Here is a 15,042-nt window from a genome sequence, read left to right as displayed (position 1 = left end):
CTCTATCGTTACGATAGAGAGAGAATTTTCACGGTGTCACGTTGCAGTAAGAGTAAACCGATTCTAGCGTTTTGTTCATTCTTTCTTAGCTTAATGGTTTTAATTCTAATAAAGGAACTTTTTATTTGGGAAATCTTTCAGTTTTTTTCCTTTAACAATAATATGTTTTAACGATATATATGATTGGGCTCATCTCTCAGGTTCTAAGTCAAGAGAGAGAGAGAGAGAGATAGAGACGGAGGGAGAGAGAGGAGGATAAACGTTTCGTTCAAGCGAGTAACGTTGTTATCGTTTTTGCTCTTCTCCCTAGTCTCTTTAGGGGAAGAAGGTAAACGTTTCTAGAGTTTTATTCTTGTTCTCAAGCTTTATGCGGTGAGAGATTTTAAACGTAGTTTATTTGATCTAGTGTTTAGTCTCTTTCCAGCCACTGAATTATTTATCTTTCATTATATTTTTCTGTTACATTGTAATTCTGTTTTCGCAATTACTAACTTTTAAGGAAGGATAGAATTGCGTGTTTCAGGTACAAACCACTTAAAGTTTCGAGTTCAGTGAAATAAGTGCAAACAGAAAATCAAAAGTGATAAAGTGATAAGCGCAAAGTGTTACAGTGTTGCGTTCGAGGGTTCGTCTGTTCGTGCCAGTTGTTCGCCTAGTCTGGGACCTCTTACAAGCTCCCAAGCCCAGGGGAGAAGTAATGTCGAAGGACTTATGGGTTCAGCAGGCCTTGATCGACGAACAGACGTTTCCCTCCGTGGTTTCGGGTGTATCTACACACGTTGCCGACGTGATCACCCCACCCACACAAAGACGAGAGAGCCCTTTTATTCCTCGTCTGCGGAAGAGGTTTCTCGCAGAAACCATGGACCAAATCTTGCAGCTTTTAAGTGCAAGTCGGTCCCTTCCGCGCAAGTCCAACTCCTAGGTGTAGCCATTAGCACTGGGTCAGTTCGGACTTGCTGCAGTACGACAACTGCACACCTCCCAGAGAGGCAAGGTGGTATCGCAACAGGCAGTAGCTCCGTCTGTTGCCGCACCAGCTGTTTTAGACCCTCAGTCTCAACGGACAGTAGCTCCGTTTGTTGTTGTCTTTCTTAAACTCTAGTGGTCTATGCTGCAGACAATGCAGTCTCAGCTTGCGGTGTTGATGCAGGAGTTTCAGGCAGAGAAGGTTAACACACCTCCTCCTGCGAGCGCTCCTCCACCTCTACGCAGTCCAGCCTGCCAGACGTATGATGTTGAGGTTCCTCAAGCTACCTCCATGCGTGAGCTGCCGCATTGGGAGTTGCCAGATACCAGCTCTGTGCAGCAACCTCCACTTTCCTTGAGGCAGGAGCCTCTTGCCACGCGGCACCCTCCTCAACACTTGAGGCAGGAGCCTTATGCTTTGCAGCAACCTCCTCTACCCTTGAGGTAGGAGCCTCATGCGTTGCGACTACCTCCTCCATCCTCGAGGCAACAACCTCTTGCGGTGCGACAACCTCCACCATCCTCGAGGCAGCAACCTCAACTCCACCTCTGCGCAGTCCACCCTGCCAGACGTATGATGTTGAGGTTCCTCAACCTACCTCCACGCGTGAGCTGCCGCATTGGGAGTTGCCAGATAACAACGCTATGCAGCAACCTCTTGCGTTGCGGCAACCTCCACCATCCTTGAGGCAGCAACCTCAACTCTTGCGGCAGCCACCTCCACTCTTGAGGCAAGAACCTCAACTCTTGAGGCAAGAGCCTCAACTCTTGAGGAACCTCATGCTATGAGGCAGCCGCCTCAACGCATGCAGCAACCGCATTCTTCACAGCATGAGCCTCTCTCTGCGCAGCTACCTCCTCAACCCTTGAGGCAGACGCAACTCTTGAGGCAGGAACCTCACAGGAGCCTCATGCTATGCGGCATCCTCCTCAAACCATGAGGCAGGAGCCTCATGCTATGCGGCATCCTCCTCAACCCATGAGGCAGGAGCCTCATGCTATGCGACATCCTCCTCTACCCATGAGGCAGCCTCATGCTATGCGGCATCCTCCTCAACCCATGAGGCAGGAGCCTCATGCTATGCGGCATCCTCCTCAACCCATGAGGCAGGAGTCTCATGCTATGAGGAGCCTCATGCTATGCGGCATCCTCCTCAAACCATGAGGCAGGAGCCTCATGCTATGCGGCAACCGCCTCAACCCATGAGGCAGGAGCCTCATACTATGCGGCATCCTCCTCAACGCATGCGGCATAAGCCTCTTCCCTTGCAGCTTGAGCCTCATCCCATGCAGCATGAGCCTCATACCATGCAGCATGAGCCTCATCCCATGCAGCATGAGCCTCATCCCATGCAGCATAAGCCGCACGCCATGCAACATGCTCTGCTTACCTTACAGCATGCTCTACATACAGCATGCTCTGCATACAGCATGCTCTGCATACCTTACCGCATGCTTCTCAGTCACACATCTTTGGTTGTTGCCAACTCACTAGACTGTCAAGCAGTTTCATAACGTTGCCTTCTAGTCTGCTGCTTTTGCACCAGTGAAACCCTCACTGAGAGAACTTAGCTTTTCTCGGATATGGTTCCTGTAGATGAGAAAGTGCTATTCTCCCTCCTTCTGATATTCCCTTGAGGACTCTGTCATTTGGAGAGGAGCCTTTAGCTGCGTAGCCTCCTATGGACTTTTATTTAAGCATAACATGCTTCAAGGGAAGGTAATGGTTTCACTTCAGTCGCTAACCCCGTCTGTTACCACACCTGCTCCCATAGACCTTGAGCTGTGTTGCAAGACATGCAGTCCAAGCTTAGTCCTTGTTAGAGGATTTTTTGTTTACGGAGTCAGTGTGTCACTGGGAAGACGTTCAACAACCAGCAGAAGTGACTTGTTGTGACGCAGTGCGGCAACCTCAGCAACCCGATAAGGAGTTGTCTGTACGACCCAGACAGTCTAGACAGCTTCGGGTTGTCACTGTACTTCCTCGCTTCCCCATGGTTGACAGTTCACAGACTGTGCAGCAGTACCATGATCTTGTGTCCGGCTCCGTCAGACGACTAGCTTTTAAGAGCTCCCACAAGTCGTCGCTGTCTGGAGATTCTCAGATGGACTATGGATCTGACCAAGGAACTGGGCCTCCTGGTCAATTTTGAGGAGTCCCAGCTCATCCCATCCCAGACCATTGTCTACCTGGGTATGGATCTTCAGAGTCGAGCTTTTCGGGCTTTTCCGTCGGCCCCAAAGATCTACTAAGCCCTAGTTTGCATCCAGAGCATGCTGAGAAGGAACCGATGCTCAGTCAGGTAGTGGATGAGTCTAACAGGGACACTTTCATCGCTGGCCCTGTTCATCGAGTTAGGGAGACCCCACCTCCGCCCCCTTCAGTATCATCTAGCGGCTCACTGGATAAAGGACATGACGCTAGAGACGATCTCAGTTCCTGTTTCCGAAGAGAGGAGGTCTACTCTCACGTGGTGAAAGAACAGCTTTCTTCTCAAGGAAGTCTACCTTTGGCTGTTCAGAAACCCGACCGCCGTCTCTTCTCTGACGCATCAGACACGGGCTGGGGTGCGACTTTGGACGGACAGGAATGCTCGGGAACATGGAATCAGGAGCTAAGGACACTTCACATCTTTTGCAAGGAGCTGTTGGCGGTTCATCTGGCCTTGATAAACTTCAAGTCCCTCCAGCTTAACAAGGTGGTGGAGGTGGACTCTGACAACACCACAGCCTTGGCTTACATCTCCAAGCAGGGAGGGACTCATTCGTGGAAGTTGTTCTAGATCGCAAGGGACCTCCTCATCTGGTTAAAAGATCGAAAGCTCACGCTGGTAACGAGGTTCATTCAGGGCGATATGAATGTCATGGCAGATCGCCTTAGCCGGAAGGGTCAGGTCATCCCCACAGAGTGGACCCTTCACAAGAATGTTTGCAGCAGACTTTGGGCCCTGTGGGGTCAGCCAACCATAGATCTGTTCGCTACCTCGATAACCTAGAGGCTCCCGTTGTATTGTTCTCCGATTCCAGACCCAGCAGCAGTTCACGTGGATGCTTTTCTGCTGGATTGGTCCCATCTCGACCTGTATGCATTCCCGCCGTTCAAGATTGTCAACAGGGTACTTCAGAAGTTCGCCTCTCGCAAAGGGACACGGCTGACGTTGGTTGGCTCCGCTCTGGCCCGCGAGAGAATGGTTCATAGAGGTACTGCAATGGCTGGTCGACATTCCCAGGACTCTTCCTCTAGGAGTGGACCTTCTACGTCTACCTCACGTAAAGAAGGTACATCCAAACCTCCACGCTCTTCGTCTGACTGCCTTCAGTCTTTCGAAAGACTCTCAAGAGCTAGGGGCTTTTCGAAGGAGGCAGCCAGAGCGATTGCCAGAGCAAGGAGGACATCCACTCTCAGAGTCTATCAGTCTAAAGGGGAAGTCTTCCGAAGCTGGTACAAGGCCAATGCAGTTTCCTCATCCAGTACCACTGTAACCCAGATTGCTGACTTCCTGTTACATCTAAGGAACGTAAGATCCCTTTCAGCTCCTACGATTAAGGGTTAAAGAAGTATGTTGGCAGCGGTTTTCCGCCACAGAGGCTTGGATCTTTCCACCAACAAAGATCTACAGGACCTCCTTAGGTCTTTTAAGACCTCAAAGGAACGTCGGTTGTCCACTCCAGGCTGGAATCTAGACGTGGTCCTAAGGTTCCTTATGTCATCAAGATTTGAACCTCTCCAATCAGCCTCTTTTAAGGACCTCACATTGAAAACTCTTTTCCTCGTGTGCTTGACAACAGCTAAAAGAGTAAGTGAGATCCACGCCTTCAGCAGGAACATAGTTTTCACATCTGAAACGGCTACATGTTCCTTGCAGCTCGGTTTTTTGCTAAAACGAGCTTCCTTCACGTCCTTGGCCTAAGTCGTTCGAGATCCCAAGCCTGTCCAACTTGGTGGGGGACGAACTGGAGAGAGTACTTTGCCCAGTTAGAGCTCTTAGGTACTGTACTATCTAAAAAGGTTATAACCTTTACGAGGACAATCAGAAGCCTTATGGTGTGCTATCAAGAAGCCTTCTCTTCCAAGGTCTAAGAGCTCAGTTTCTTACCTATTCAGGCTCCTGATTAGGGAAGCACATTCTCATCTGAAGGAAGAAGACCTTGCTTTGCTGAAGGTAAGGACACATGAAGTGAGAGCTGTGGCTACTTCAGTGGCCCTCAAACAGAACCGTTCTCTGCAGAGTGTTATGGATGCAACCTATTGGAGAAGCAAGTCAGTGTTCGCATCATTCTATCTCAAAGATGTTCAGTCTCTTTACGAGAACTGCTACACCCTGGGACCATTCGTAGCAACGAATGCAGTAGTAGGCGGGGGCTCAGCCACTACATTCCCATAATCCCATAACCTTTTTAACCTTTCTCTTGAATACTTTTTATGGGTTGTACGGTCGGCTAAGAAGCCTTCCACATCCTTGTTGATTTGGCGGGTGGTCAATTCTTTCTTGAGAAGCGCCGAGGTTAAAGGTTGTGATGAGGTCCTTTAGTATGGGTTGCAGCCCTTTATACTTCAGCACCTAAGAGTCGTTCAGCATCCTAAGAGGACCGCTACGCTCAGTAAGGAAGACGTACTTAATAAAGGCAGAGTAATGGTTCAAGTCGTCTTCCTTACCAGGTACTTATTTATTTTATGTTATTTTTGAATAACTAATAAAATAAAATACGGGATACTTAGCTTCTTTGTTAACATATATGCTGGTCTCCACCCACCACCCTGGGTGTGAATCAGCTACATGATTATCGGGTAAGATTAATATTGAAAAATGTTATTTTCATTAGTAAAATAAATTTTTGAATATACTTACCCGATAATCATGATTTAATTGACCCACCCTTCCTCCCCATAGAGAACCAGTGGACCGAGGAAAAAATTGAGGTGGTGTTGACAAGAAGTACTGGAGTACCTGACCACAGATGGCGCTGTTGTGTACACCCCCACCTGTATAGCGATCGCTGGCGTATCCCGACCGTAGATTTCTGTCGGGCAACAGAGTTGACAGCTACATGATTATCGGGTAAGTATATTCAAAAATTTATTTTACTAATGAAAATAACATTTTCAGGATTATGGCCACAAGAAGACAAGACCTTCGATATCAGTTACCAAGAGATGAAAGCAGTCTACCTGGCATTAGTCCACTTTTCAGAGATGTTGAAAGGTTGCTATGAGCAACAGCTCCACTGTAGTGACTCACGTGTTAGCAAGGAGGCTCAGTAACTCACTTGCTATGCCAGCTCGCAATGTGAATCCATCACTGGCCACTTTATTCCATGAAAAAGGAATTTATTATCTGACATACTGAGCTGATTGGGGATGACAGTTGGTTCAGAATTATCTTTGCTTCCCTAATTGGCAAAGAGCCATTTGACCTTGTGGGGTTCCCTGACACTGGACGTGTTCGCAATTTATCTGAAGAACACACTCCCGGTATATTGCTCTCCAGTCCCAGTTCCAGCCGCAGCAATGGAGGACTCATTTCAACACCAATGAGATGGACTGGAATTTTACGCTTTTACCCTTCTGCTTGATTCGTCAGGTCCTGAACAAGGTAGAAGAGTCAGAAAATGTGAAAGTAACACTAAAGTGCTAAAGAATGGTACCAAGACTTTCTGAATCTTCTCGTGGAAGTTCTAAGAGAACTTCAAGAGTGGAGGCCAAACCTTCTATGACACCCACAAGTGAAGAAGTTTCTTGATGCAGTCCACTGCCTGTCGTCACGGATGGAGGTTATCCAGCACTTACTCCAAAAGAGAGATTTTGAGACGAATTGCGAAGCAACTTTCGGGATACCTCCGTAAGTCCTCTGCAGTAGTCTGTCAATCAAAGTGTACTCTTCTGTGATTGGTGTCGTAGAAGGAGTATTACTCCACTCAAGGCTACTATTCCCTTAATTGCAGATTTTCTTGTGTTCCTACTAAAGGAGAAGTTCCTCTGAGTCACAGTAGTGAAAGGCTATTGTTCGGCCTTAAGGCAGGTTTTCAGATTGAAGGAAATCCATTTCTCTTCATGGGAACTGTCAGCTCTGATTAAAAGCTTTGAGCAGACATACCCTCCTTATGAACTAAATCTTCCCCATTTTGTAGTGTGATTAAGGTTCTATAGTCCCTCAAGATGGCATCTTACAAACCTCCTCATCAGGCTTCTGAAAGAGGTCTTACCTTGAAGACAGTTTGTCCCCTAGCCTTAGCCTCCTTATAAAGAGAGATTAAACGTCATGGTTTATCTTATCTGATATCACACTCCAGGGGATGGAAGAGCATGTTCTCTGCCTTTGTTCTTGAGCTTGTGGCAAAGACCCAGAATCCTTTGATTTTAGACAATAGATTTGACTCCTTTTCTGTCTCAGCTCTCAAAGAGGTAACTGATGATCTGGACTGTTCCTTTGTCCTTTAAGGGCAGTCTGACGTTATTGAAAGAGAACCGCTCCATTTCGTCTTGAAAAACTTTACTTATTCTTGACAACGGGGAATAACAAGAAGAGAGTAACCAAAACCCAATCCCCTTTTGCTTGAGGGAAGTTATCCCCAAAGCTTATAAATCATCTGGAGAAGCACCACCTGTGGTCCCCTCCTAGAGCTCATGATACACATGGTGTTGCTGCAACCCTAATGGTCCATATGAACCACTCGATATTCCAAGTCTTTAGTGCCGGCTTCTCCTGTGCTGATTACTGTCTTAAGGATTGTACCCACAGATCTCTAGATGCTTTGTCTTTGGGTCCAAAAGTGGCTGAGCAACAGGTAGTTTAGGTCACTTTAGGACATGCCCTTACAGAGCAACTAACTATTTGTCATGTCATTGGTTACAGTATTCCTTCCCCCCTTAGCCCCACCTTGATATACCTTAACCAGGAGTACTTGCTTGAAAGGGGTTGTAGGTTAGATTAAGTTGCAATACAACTCCCTTTCTCTGACCGATTATAATTCTTGTTAAAGTCGATGACTTCTATTTTACCTGAAGGCAGATATGTAAACCCTGCCTCTCATATGAGCTGGTCTAGATATTTGTGTATAGCTGGGCTAGGGCTAATCTGATGCCTGTTGGACTCTAGATACTTCCTCCCACCTAAGGACAACTTCCCTTATAAATGACGAGGGTTTGTACTCGTGTAGGAGCAAACTACACATTTTTAAAACTATTTGTATTTTTCCTAACTATACAAACTTGAGTCATTTAATTTTATGTCATGCCTCATCCAACCCCTCAAGTCTTAACCATGGTAAATCCTAAGTTTCTTAATTGAATATGACTTTCCATTGAAAATAACCCCCCCTCCCACCAACTTTTTAATAGGCTTTTATTACTAGAGGTTTGTCAGTTTTCCCATTGAGTGTAGAAGTGTACAGTACTGTACACGGCGATCGTTTTTTGTGCCCAATCACAGTGTTAAGTTGGGAACGACAGTTGATTTTAAACTATAGCCTATACTGAAGTTGTGGTGTATGAGACTGGTATTTTGCAAACTGAAATGTCTCCTTTGGAATTTCTCTCAATTTTTGGGGGGTACAGTATATACTATAGAAATTTTACCCTCTTGTGACTGTTGCTTATTAGAATAATTCTATGATTAGTACATAAACCCTCCCTATTTTTATGTTACATTCCAAGGTGATTTGTATTTACCTTTTTATCATTATTTCTTGTCATATTCTGAAGTATTTACATGTTTTTCATCTTTTTCAGGTTACTGTGAGCTGTAATTTGAAAATGTACAATCTGTGCAAAATCACGCACCCACCACTGGGTGTTGAGTACTCCCTTTATTGCCATTTTTTTAATCATCGTGAAAAATCTCTTGTTGTGGCTGGAGCAAATATTCTTAGAGTTTTTCGATTAGTTGCTGATGTCCCATCCAAAGGAAATAGACTTGAAGATAGAGCTGAAGGTAAGTATCATCCCACTATTTACAAGAAAGTTGTTCCAGTAACAAAGAACCCATGCAATATTGCTTAATCTAATTTGATGTTGCTTTAAAATATGCGGTGACCTTTTTTGTCATGAAGGTGATTCTCAGTAGTTTTAAATGGGGTTTTAAACTATATAACACTTATGTAGACTTACAATTCCTATCTCTTATTGGCGCAAATAGGAGAATGCATAAAGTAATAGCAGTTAGTATTTGATTAGTGTAACATGGTGACATTGGCCGTTTTAGTTGGACTATCAGATTTAATTTGGTTAATTTTCTACAATAGCCAGCTGGTTAAAAGCCTTGTCATTTACCACTAAAAGTGTGAAAAGTTTGCGAGTTGGAGTCGTTAAAATTGTTTGCAAGATTTCAGCAATGGTTTACAGACAACAGTTTTCTGAGAAAACAGAAGCTGATTATTGAACTGAATCCACGTATATTTATCTGACCTCTCTCAGGATAGTAATATGTCCCCTGTTCATCAAACAGAGGATTTTGTGATTCCCATTTGTCAGGAGATTGTATACTTGAAGGTACAATAGGCTACCAAATTTTAAAGCTAGAAAATAATTGTGTTTGGTTTGGAGTGTTTCAAACCATTTTTTCAGATCAATGACATTCTCAGGTCTCCGCAGAGTTGATGTACATTGAGTGTGTGATCCAAGTTCCTAAGAGTATGTCTACATAGTTACCCTTTTGAGTTACTGATGTAATTTTATTTCCAAGCAAATTGTTAATTTATTATGGATATGTTGAATTGGTTATATGATGGAATGGGTTATTATTCCTTGAGATATTAAATTGGTTTTCTAGAATGCTAGGTATTTTTGTAATACACCATTAATACTGAATTACTGTACTAAGGAACAAGGTACAGTAGTAAAGTTTTGAAAATGTGTGAGAGCACTTTAGCATTCATTTATCATTTGATATAAATTAGTTGCTTATATATCCAGTCTTCTCATTTAACTACTTTTGTCAATTTTTTTTTAGATAAATGTTGATGCCTAATATGGTTCAGCTCTTAAATCTTTTTTTTGGTAATCGGAATAAAAATGGCGGCTGCCTAGGATTGCAGAGGAGGATTCTGAAAGCTTTTATAAAAAAAATTAACAGATGTTACGAGTAGAATGCAAGTGAGAGGTTTCATCAGCATTCATAGGATTGAAGAGTGTAATCAAGAGATGGTTGAAAATCAGTATGAGCAATCTAGTATATGATTACTGTACTTGAAGGAAGTAAACTAAGAAAAATATAATGGAAAAAGTTTTCATGTGGATACTTTTGAAGAATCACAGCATTGCATGCAATGAATTTGATACAATTGGTGTCAGTAGGAGATGCCAATGATAACAGAAATGTAAATATAATGAAGTATTTTCTAGGGTTGGAGTGTATAAGAGCAAAAGGGGAAGGGAGGCTTGGAGAGCACTATGGTATAGTAAAAGAAGTGAAACATCTAGTATGTTGAAGGTGTCATGAAAAATGAAGAAATACTAGTACTGTATTATCTTGGATTAACCTAAGAAAATTGCTGGACTACTGGTAAATAAGACCATCTTGTTAGTCAGGAATTATAGGTAAATACAATGTCTGTGATATTTATATATTGTTCGCTCTTTCCTATGCTCTGGAGGCATATGTATTTGCAGAGATAAATGAAGATTTTGAAGAGGGGATACTGAAAAATAAGTGAGATTTATGACTGAAGTGCTTTGAGCAGATCCTCTTAACAAATGAAAATACTGTGGAAAGTTTCACATGATTTATGACAATCTTTTCAGCAGTGTGGCATTATTTATTATTGATATTATACTTTTCAAGACTGCCATGATATGCCATCAATAAATCCTAATCATCATCAACATTAGCAAAATATTTATATAATATTCATATATGAGTAACCTTTACCAAGTCAAACAATAAATGAGTTCTCTCCAGTATCTTCTAACTTGTATACCTCCTAGAACTATTGATATGTAGAACAGTTATTGTATGTGCCAACAGGGTTGGTTGGAGAATATTTCCCATCTCATTATTTTTGTCAGAATTATTTTTACTATTTCATTTTTTACCTGAATCACTCCTTTTCAGATGGACATAGCATACCACCAAAAGTTAAACTTGAGTGCATGGCAACCTATAAGCTGCATGATAATGTGGCTACAATGGCATCGGTGTCTCTCTCACCATTACGAGACTCTTTGCTTCTGGGTTTCAAAGATGCAAAATTATCCGTTGTAGAATATGATCCATTTAATCACAATCTGAGGACTGTATCCCTACATTACTTTGAGAAAGAAGATATAAGGGTAAGTTATTATACTTTGTTGTTAGTGTTTTTGTTCCCAGTTTTTTTCATTTTTCTAAGTATGGGAAGCTCTTTTATATTGTGATTTCAAAATTAAAACTTTCCTTGGAAGTGTGACATTATAAGGCATTTTTACCCATAGTGGATCACAAAAAATCAGAATCGGATCCAGATCCAATGCAAGTGACACCTTTCACATTTTGTAGGGGCTTTAAGAAAATCCTTATTATTTGGATAATCTTTAATTTCTGATAGATTTTCATACATTTTTTGTACCATTCATATTTGAAAGATTTGTTAACAAAGTTGACAATATTTTAGTATTATCCCCTAGTTTAAATTGTAATATTGTACAGTATTACCTACATGCAATAAAAGAAATAATTAGTGCAAGAGGTGATTAGGTCTAGTAAAACCTACTAAAAGGAATAATTTGGGCTATTCAATTAATGCAAATTTGTTGATCGGTCATTTTGACTACATTTAGCTCTTGGCATTGAAGTAAACTTTCAAAAATAGTCTCAGGCTAGGCTAACTAAAGCCAAATACAGTACCTGTACATACTGTAGTACATATATTAGCTTATGCTGATGATCTGGTCTTTGGTACCTAACATAGATAAACAGAAATTACATGCAGACCCAATTTTTTACATTGTGATTTGTTTTTATTTCATATGAAATTTGTAATGAGTTCCTATAGCAGACAACAGAAGAGTATTCACTGAAGGGCAAAGAAGATTAATTTTAATATAATATGATGTATGTAGACAATTGAAATGAATATTTTTTAAGGTGCAGCACTCCTAAGTGCAAAGTGACTTAGGTGCTTAGCACTTCCCCTTAAATTTATATCCAGTTTTTCACGAATGTTTTATTTTTTTCTCTAATGATATACGTGTAGTATATTGTGATAATTTATCCTGTATGTAACAGTAGTATTGTATTGACCTGAAGTTATCTAGTTTGATAGAATTTTTTTGGAATTAATATTTTCTCATGAACTGCTAGAAGTACTCATCAAATATTGTGGTATGTCACATGATTTAGTGTATCCATAATTTACGGGGTTACAAAATTAAAATATTTGATACCTGTAATGTCCTAACTGTCCTCTAGTGGGTATGCTAGTATAAAATGCAGGAAACAAGAATAGTTGTTTAAAGCAATTCATGTATAAAATTTGAATTAAAATCTTTTGTAGTAATAAGAGTTCTGTTTCTATAACTTGACAGTGATCATATAGTTCTTGATTGTTAATTCTTTAAAATTTTAAGCTCATCTTTGTTTTTTCAATTGAATTTTCAGGGTGGATGGGTCCAGACGGTTTGCTTGCCACTGGTCCGGGTAGACCCTGAGGCCAGATGTGCTGCTATGTTGATCTTTGGTAAGAAGATTGTTATTTTGCCCTTCCGTCGGGACCTTGCCACAGATGATGTTGAATTCACTAGCGGTCCATTCACAAGAGGTCCTGTTCAGCAGTCATATATTATTGATCCCAAAACATTTGAGACCAACATCGATAATATATTAGATATGCAGTTTTTACACGGATATTATGACCCTACTCTCATGCTGTTGTATGAGCCCATCAAAACTTTCCCAGGGTAAGGCCTCATCCAGTACAGTATTGTATATGGTATAGAACATCCTATTTTATAAAATTAACATAGGAAAAACAAGGTTATTTATAATGTGTTGCATTTGAAAAGATCGGGTTCACAATTTATCAGCTGTTACAAGTTCAATTCTTACCGATATCATCATTGATGACACATGTTAGCATAAGGTCTGAATAGGTAAACTCTAATTTATCAGTAGCATAGTTATCTTTTAGCTGTTAGTTGTACACTGACAGTTTTTCACTTTTTTGGTAGCAGCTGAATTTTCTTGAAAGTTTGGTAATGCTGATTTGGCTTATTATGTGTCCTTCCATTTTACAATCCCTATAATATGCCCCCTTTACCTGCAGGGGCATCACAATAATAAGAATGGCTCTAACATAGCCCTGTGTGTCATATGAGGCAACTAAAAGGGACAGGATGAGGGGACTGTGAATCCCTCGTGTATAGTTACTTCTTGTGGGATATCAAACAAGAGGAGCTGGGGGAGAGTGACTGTTTCCTGCACTCTAGTTTTACGGGGTCTAAATGTTTGTGGATTTATAATGATATAGAGTAAAAGTTGTGAGATTGGAAGTATGTTTTGGAATAGAGGGATGAATGTATTGGCCTTATTGTAAACAAAGATAAAAGGGGAGGGTGAAGTGATGTTTGGTGGAGTGACAGGTGTCTAGGATTGAAAGGGGAAGAGCAAGAGAGGGTGTGGCATTATTTCTAAGTGAATGGATGACAGATAAAGTAGTGGAATGGAAGAAGGTATCATCTAAGTTAATGTAGGTAAGGGTTAGGTTGGGTCGGGAATGTGGGGCTTTTGTTAGTGTGTATGGGAAAGGTTGTGATAAAAGTGAAGAAGAGTGGAATGAATTCTTGAATGACTTAACTAGGTATGTAGAAGGACGGGGTAGAAGGAATCATGTAATTGTGAAGGGTTACTTAAATGCCAGAGTGGGTGCTGGAGAGGTAGAAGGGGTCTTTGCTTTTACTTAACAACTTCATTTACTCACAGAAATAAGTCAACAAAGGCATTATGTCTGCATGTGGTGTGGGAGGTGAGTTTTCATAAAAGTTGTGATCTGCTTCCTGATCCTAAATTTAGGTCTGTATGTATTTGGGTTTTTTAGACAGACTCAGTTCCTTGGTGTTTGTCATTTACTTGTTTTGATTTTTTTTGTAATCTCTGCAAAATTTGAATTCATGTTATTGTTCCTTTTTTCTTTCCATTCTTAATTCCTTTCTTGTTAGAATAGCCATTTACAGTACATGGGGAAAGGAAGTTCCTGTATACATACACTCAATCACTCTATTAGTATGGCTGAAAACTTTAGACAGACATTACATTACTCAGTACTACAAATTAATTGGCATAATTGACTAATATTGAGAAAAAATTTCCTTTTTATTAGTTTTTGTGTATACAGTAAATGTAGTTACTTGAATTGTTTTGTAACCTAAGGCTCTTAATATATTTTTTAGGCGAGTTGCAGTCCGTCAAGATACTTGTGCCTTAGCAGCTATCTCACTAAATATTCGACAGCGATTGCATCCTGTTATTTGGTCAATTTCAAGTCTCCCACATGACTGTATCAAACTTCTTCCTGTACCTAAACCCATTGGTGGAGTTCTTTTGTTTGCTTATAACTCCCTTACATACCTCACCCAATCAGTTCCACCATATGGAGTCTCCCTTAACTCAATGGGAGACAAGAATACTAATTTCCCTCTACGTAAGTATAGCTGTATCACTTTTAATTTGGATTCATCCTTTGATAATGTACTTAGTTTTGGTATGATTGTAATTTTTTATATTTTCTTTATATTATAAATTGTTTTCTATATCATGTAATTACCTAAATTATGTTTGGTTTCAGGAAAACAAGAAGGAGTTGTCATCTCGCTTGATTGTGCATACGGGCAATTTCTTACTGAAGACCGTGTTGTCATATCTTTGAAAGGAGGCGAGCTCTATGTCTTAACTCTTGTTGCAGATTCTATGCGATCTGTTCGGAGCTTTCACTTTGACAAAGCAGCTGCGTCTGTATTAACCTGCAGTGTAAGTATACAGTATATTATACAATTTAATCTTGCTATGCTTGATCTTAATAAGATGATCACCCCTGTTAAAAGGTTGTATATTTATTGCTATAATCAGACTGTACTATGTTTCAGTGAAGTCAGGTTAAAAGGAA

At 41.2% G+C, this 15,042-nt stretch overlaps 1 protein-coding gene across 1 annotated transcript in view; it reads left to right on the top strand.

The window, feature by feature from the left end:
* The window catches only part of Cpsf160 (cleavage and polyadenylation specificity factor subunit 1), a 190,410-nt gene that overhangs the window by 19,407 nt on the left and 155,961 nt on the right, over positions 1-15,042 (top strand). Inside the window, exons 2-6 of the mRNA XM_068372732.1 lie at positions 8,699-8,900; positions 11,019-11,236; positions 12,543-12,841; positions 14,330-14,580; positions 14,725-14,906. Coding sequence (XP_068228833.1) covers positions 8,723-8,900; positions 11,019-11,236; positions 12,543-12,841; positions 14,330-14,580; positions 14,725-14,906 — 1,128 coding nt within the window. The 5' untranslated portion in view covers positions 8,699-8,722. The remainder of the gene's footprint in view (positions 1-8,698; positions 8,901-11,018; positions 11,237-12,542; positions 12,842-14,329; positions 14,581-14,724; positions 14,907-15,042) is intronic.

The sequence above is a fragment of the Palaemon carinicauda genome, chromosome 4 (genome assembly GCF_036898095.1).
Source record: "Palaemon carinicauda isolate YSFRI2023 chromosome 4, ASM3689809v2, whole genome shotgun sequence".
Classification (NCBI taxonomy): domain Eukaryota; kingdom Metazoa; phylum Arthropoda; class Malacostraca; order Decapoda; family Palaemonidae; genus Palaemon; species Palaemon carinicauda.
Note: the sequence above shows the minus strand (reverse complement) of the source record. Positions and strands in the feature narration are given on the sequence as shown.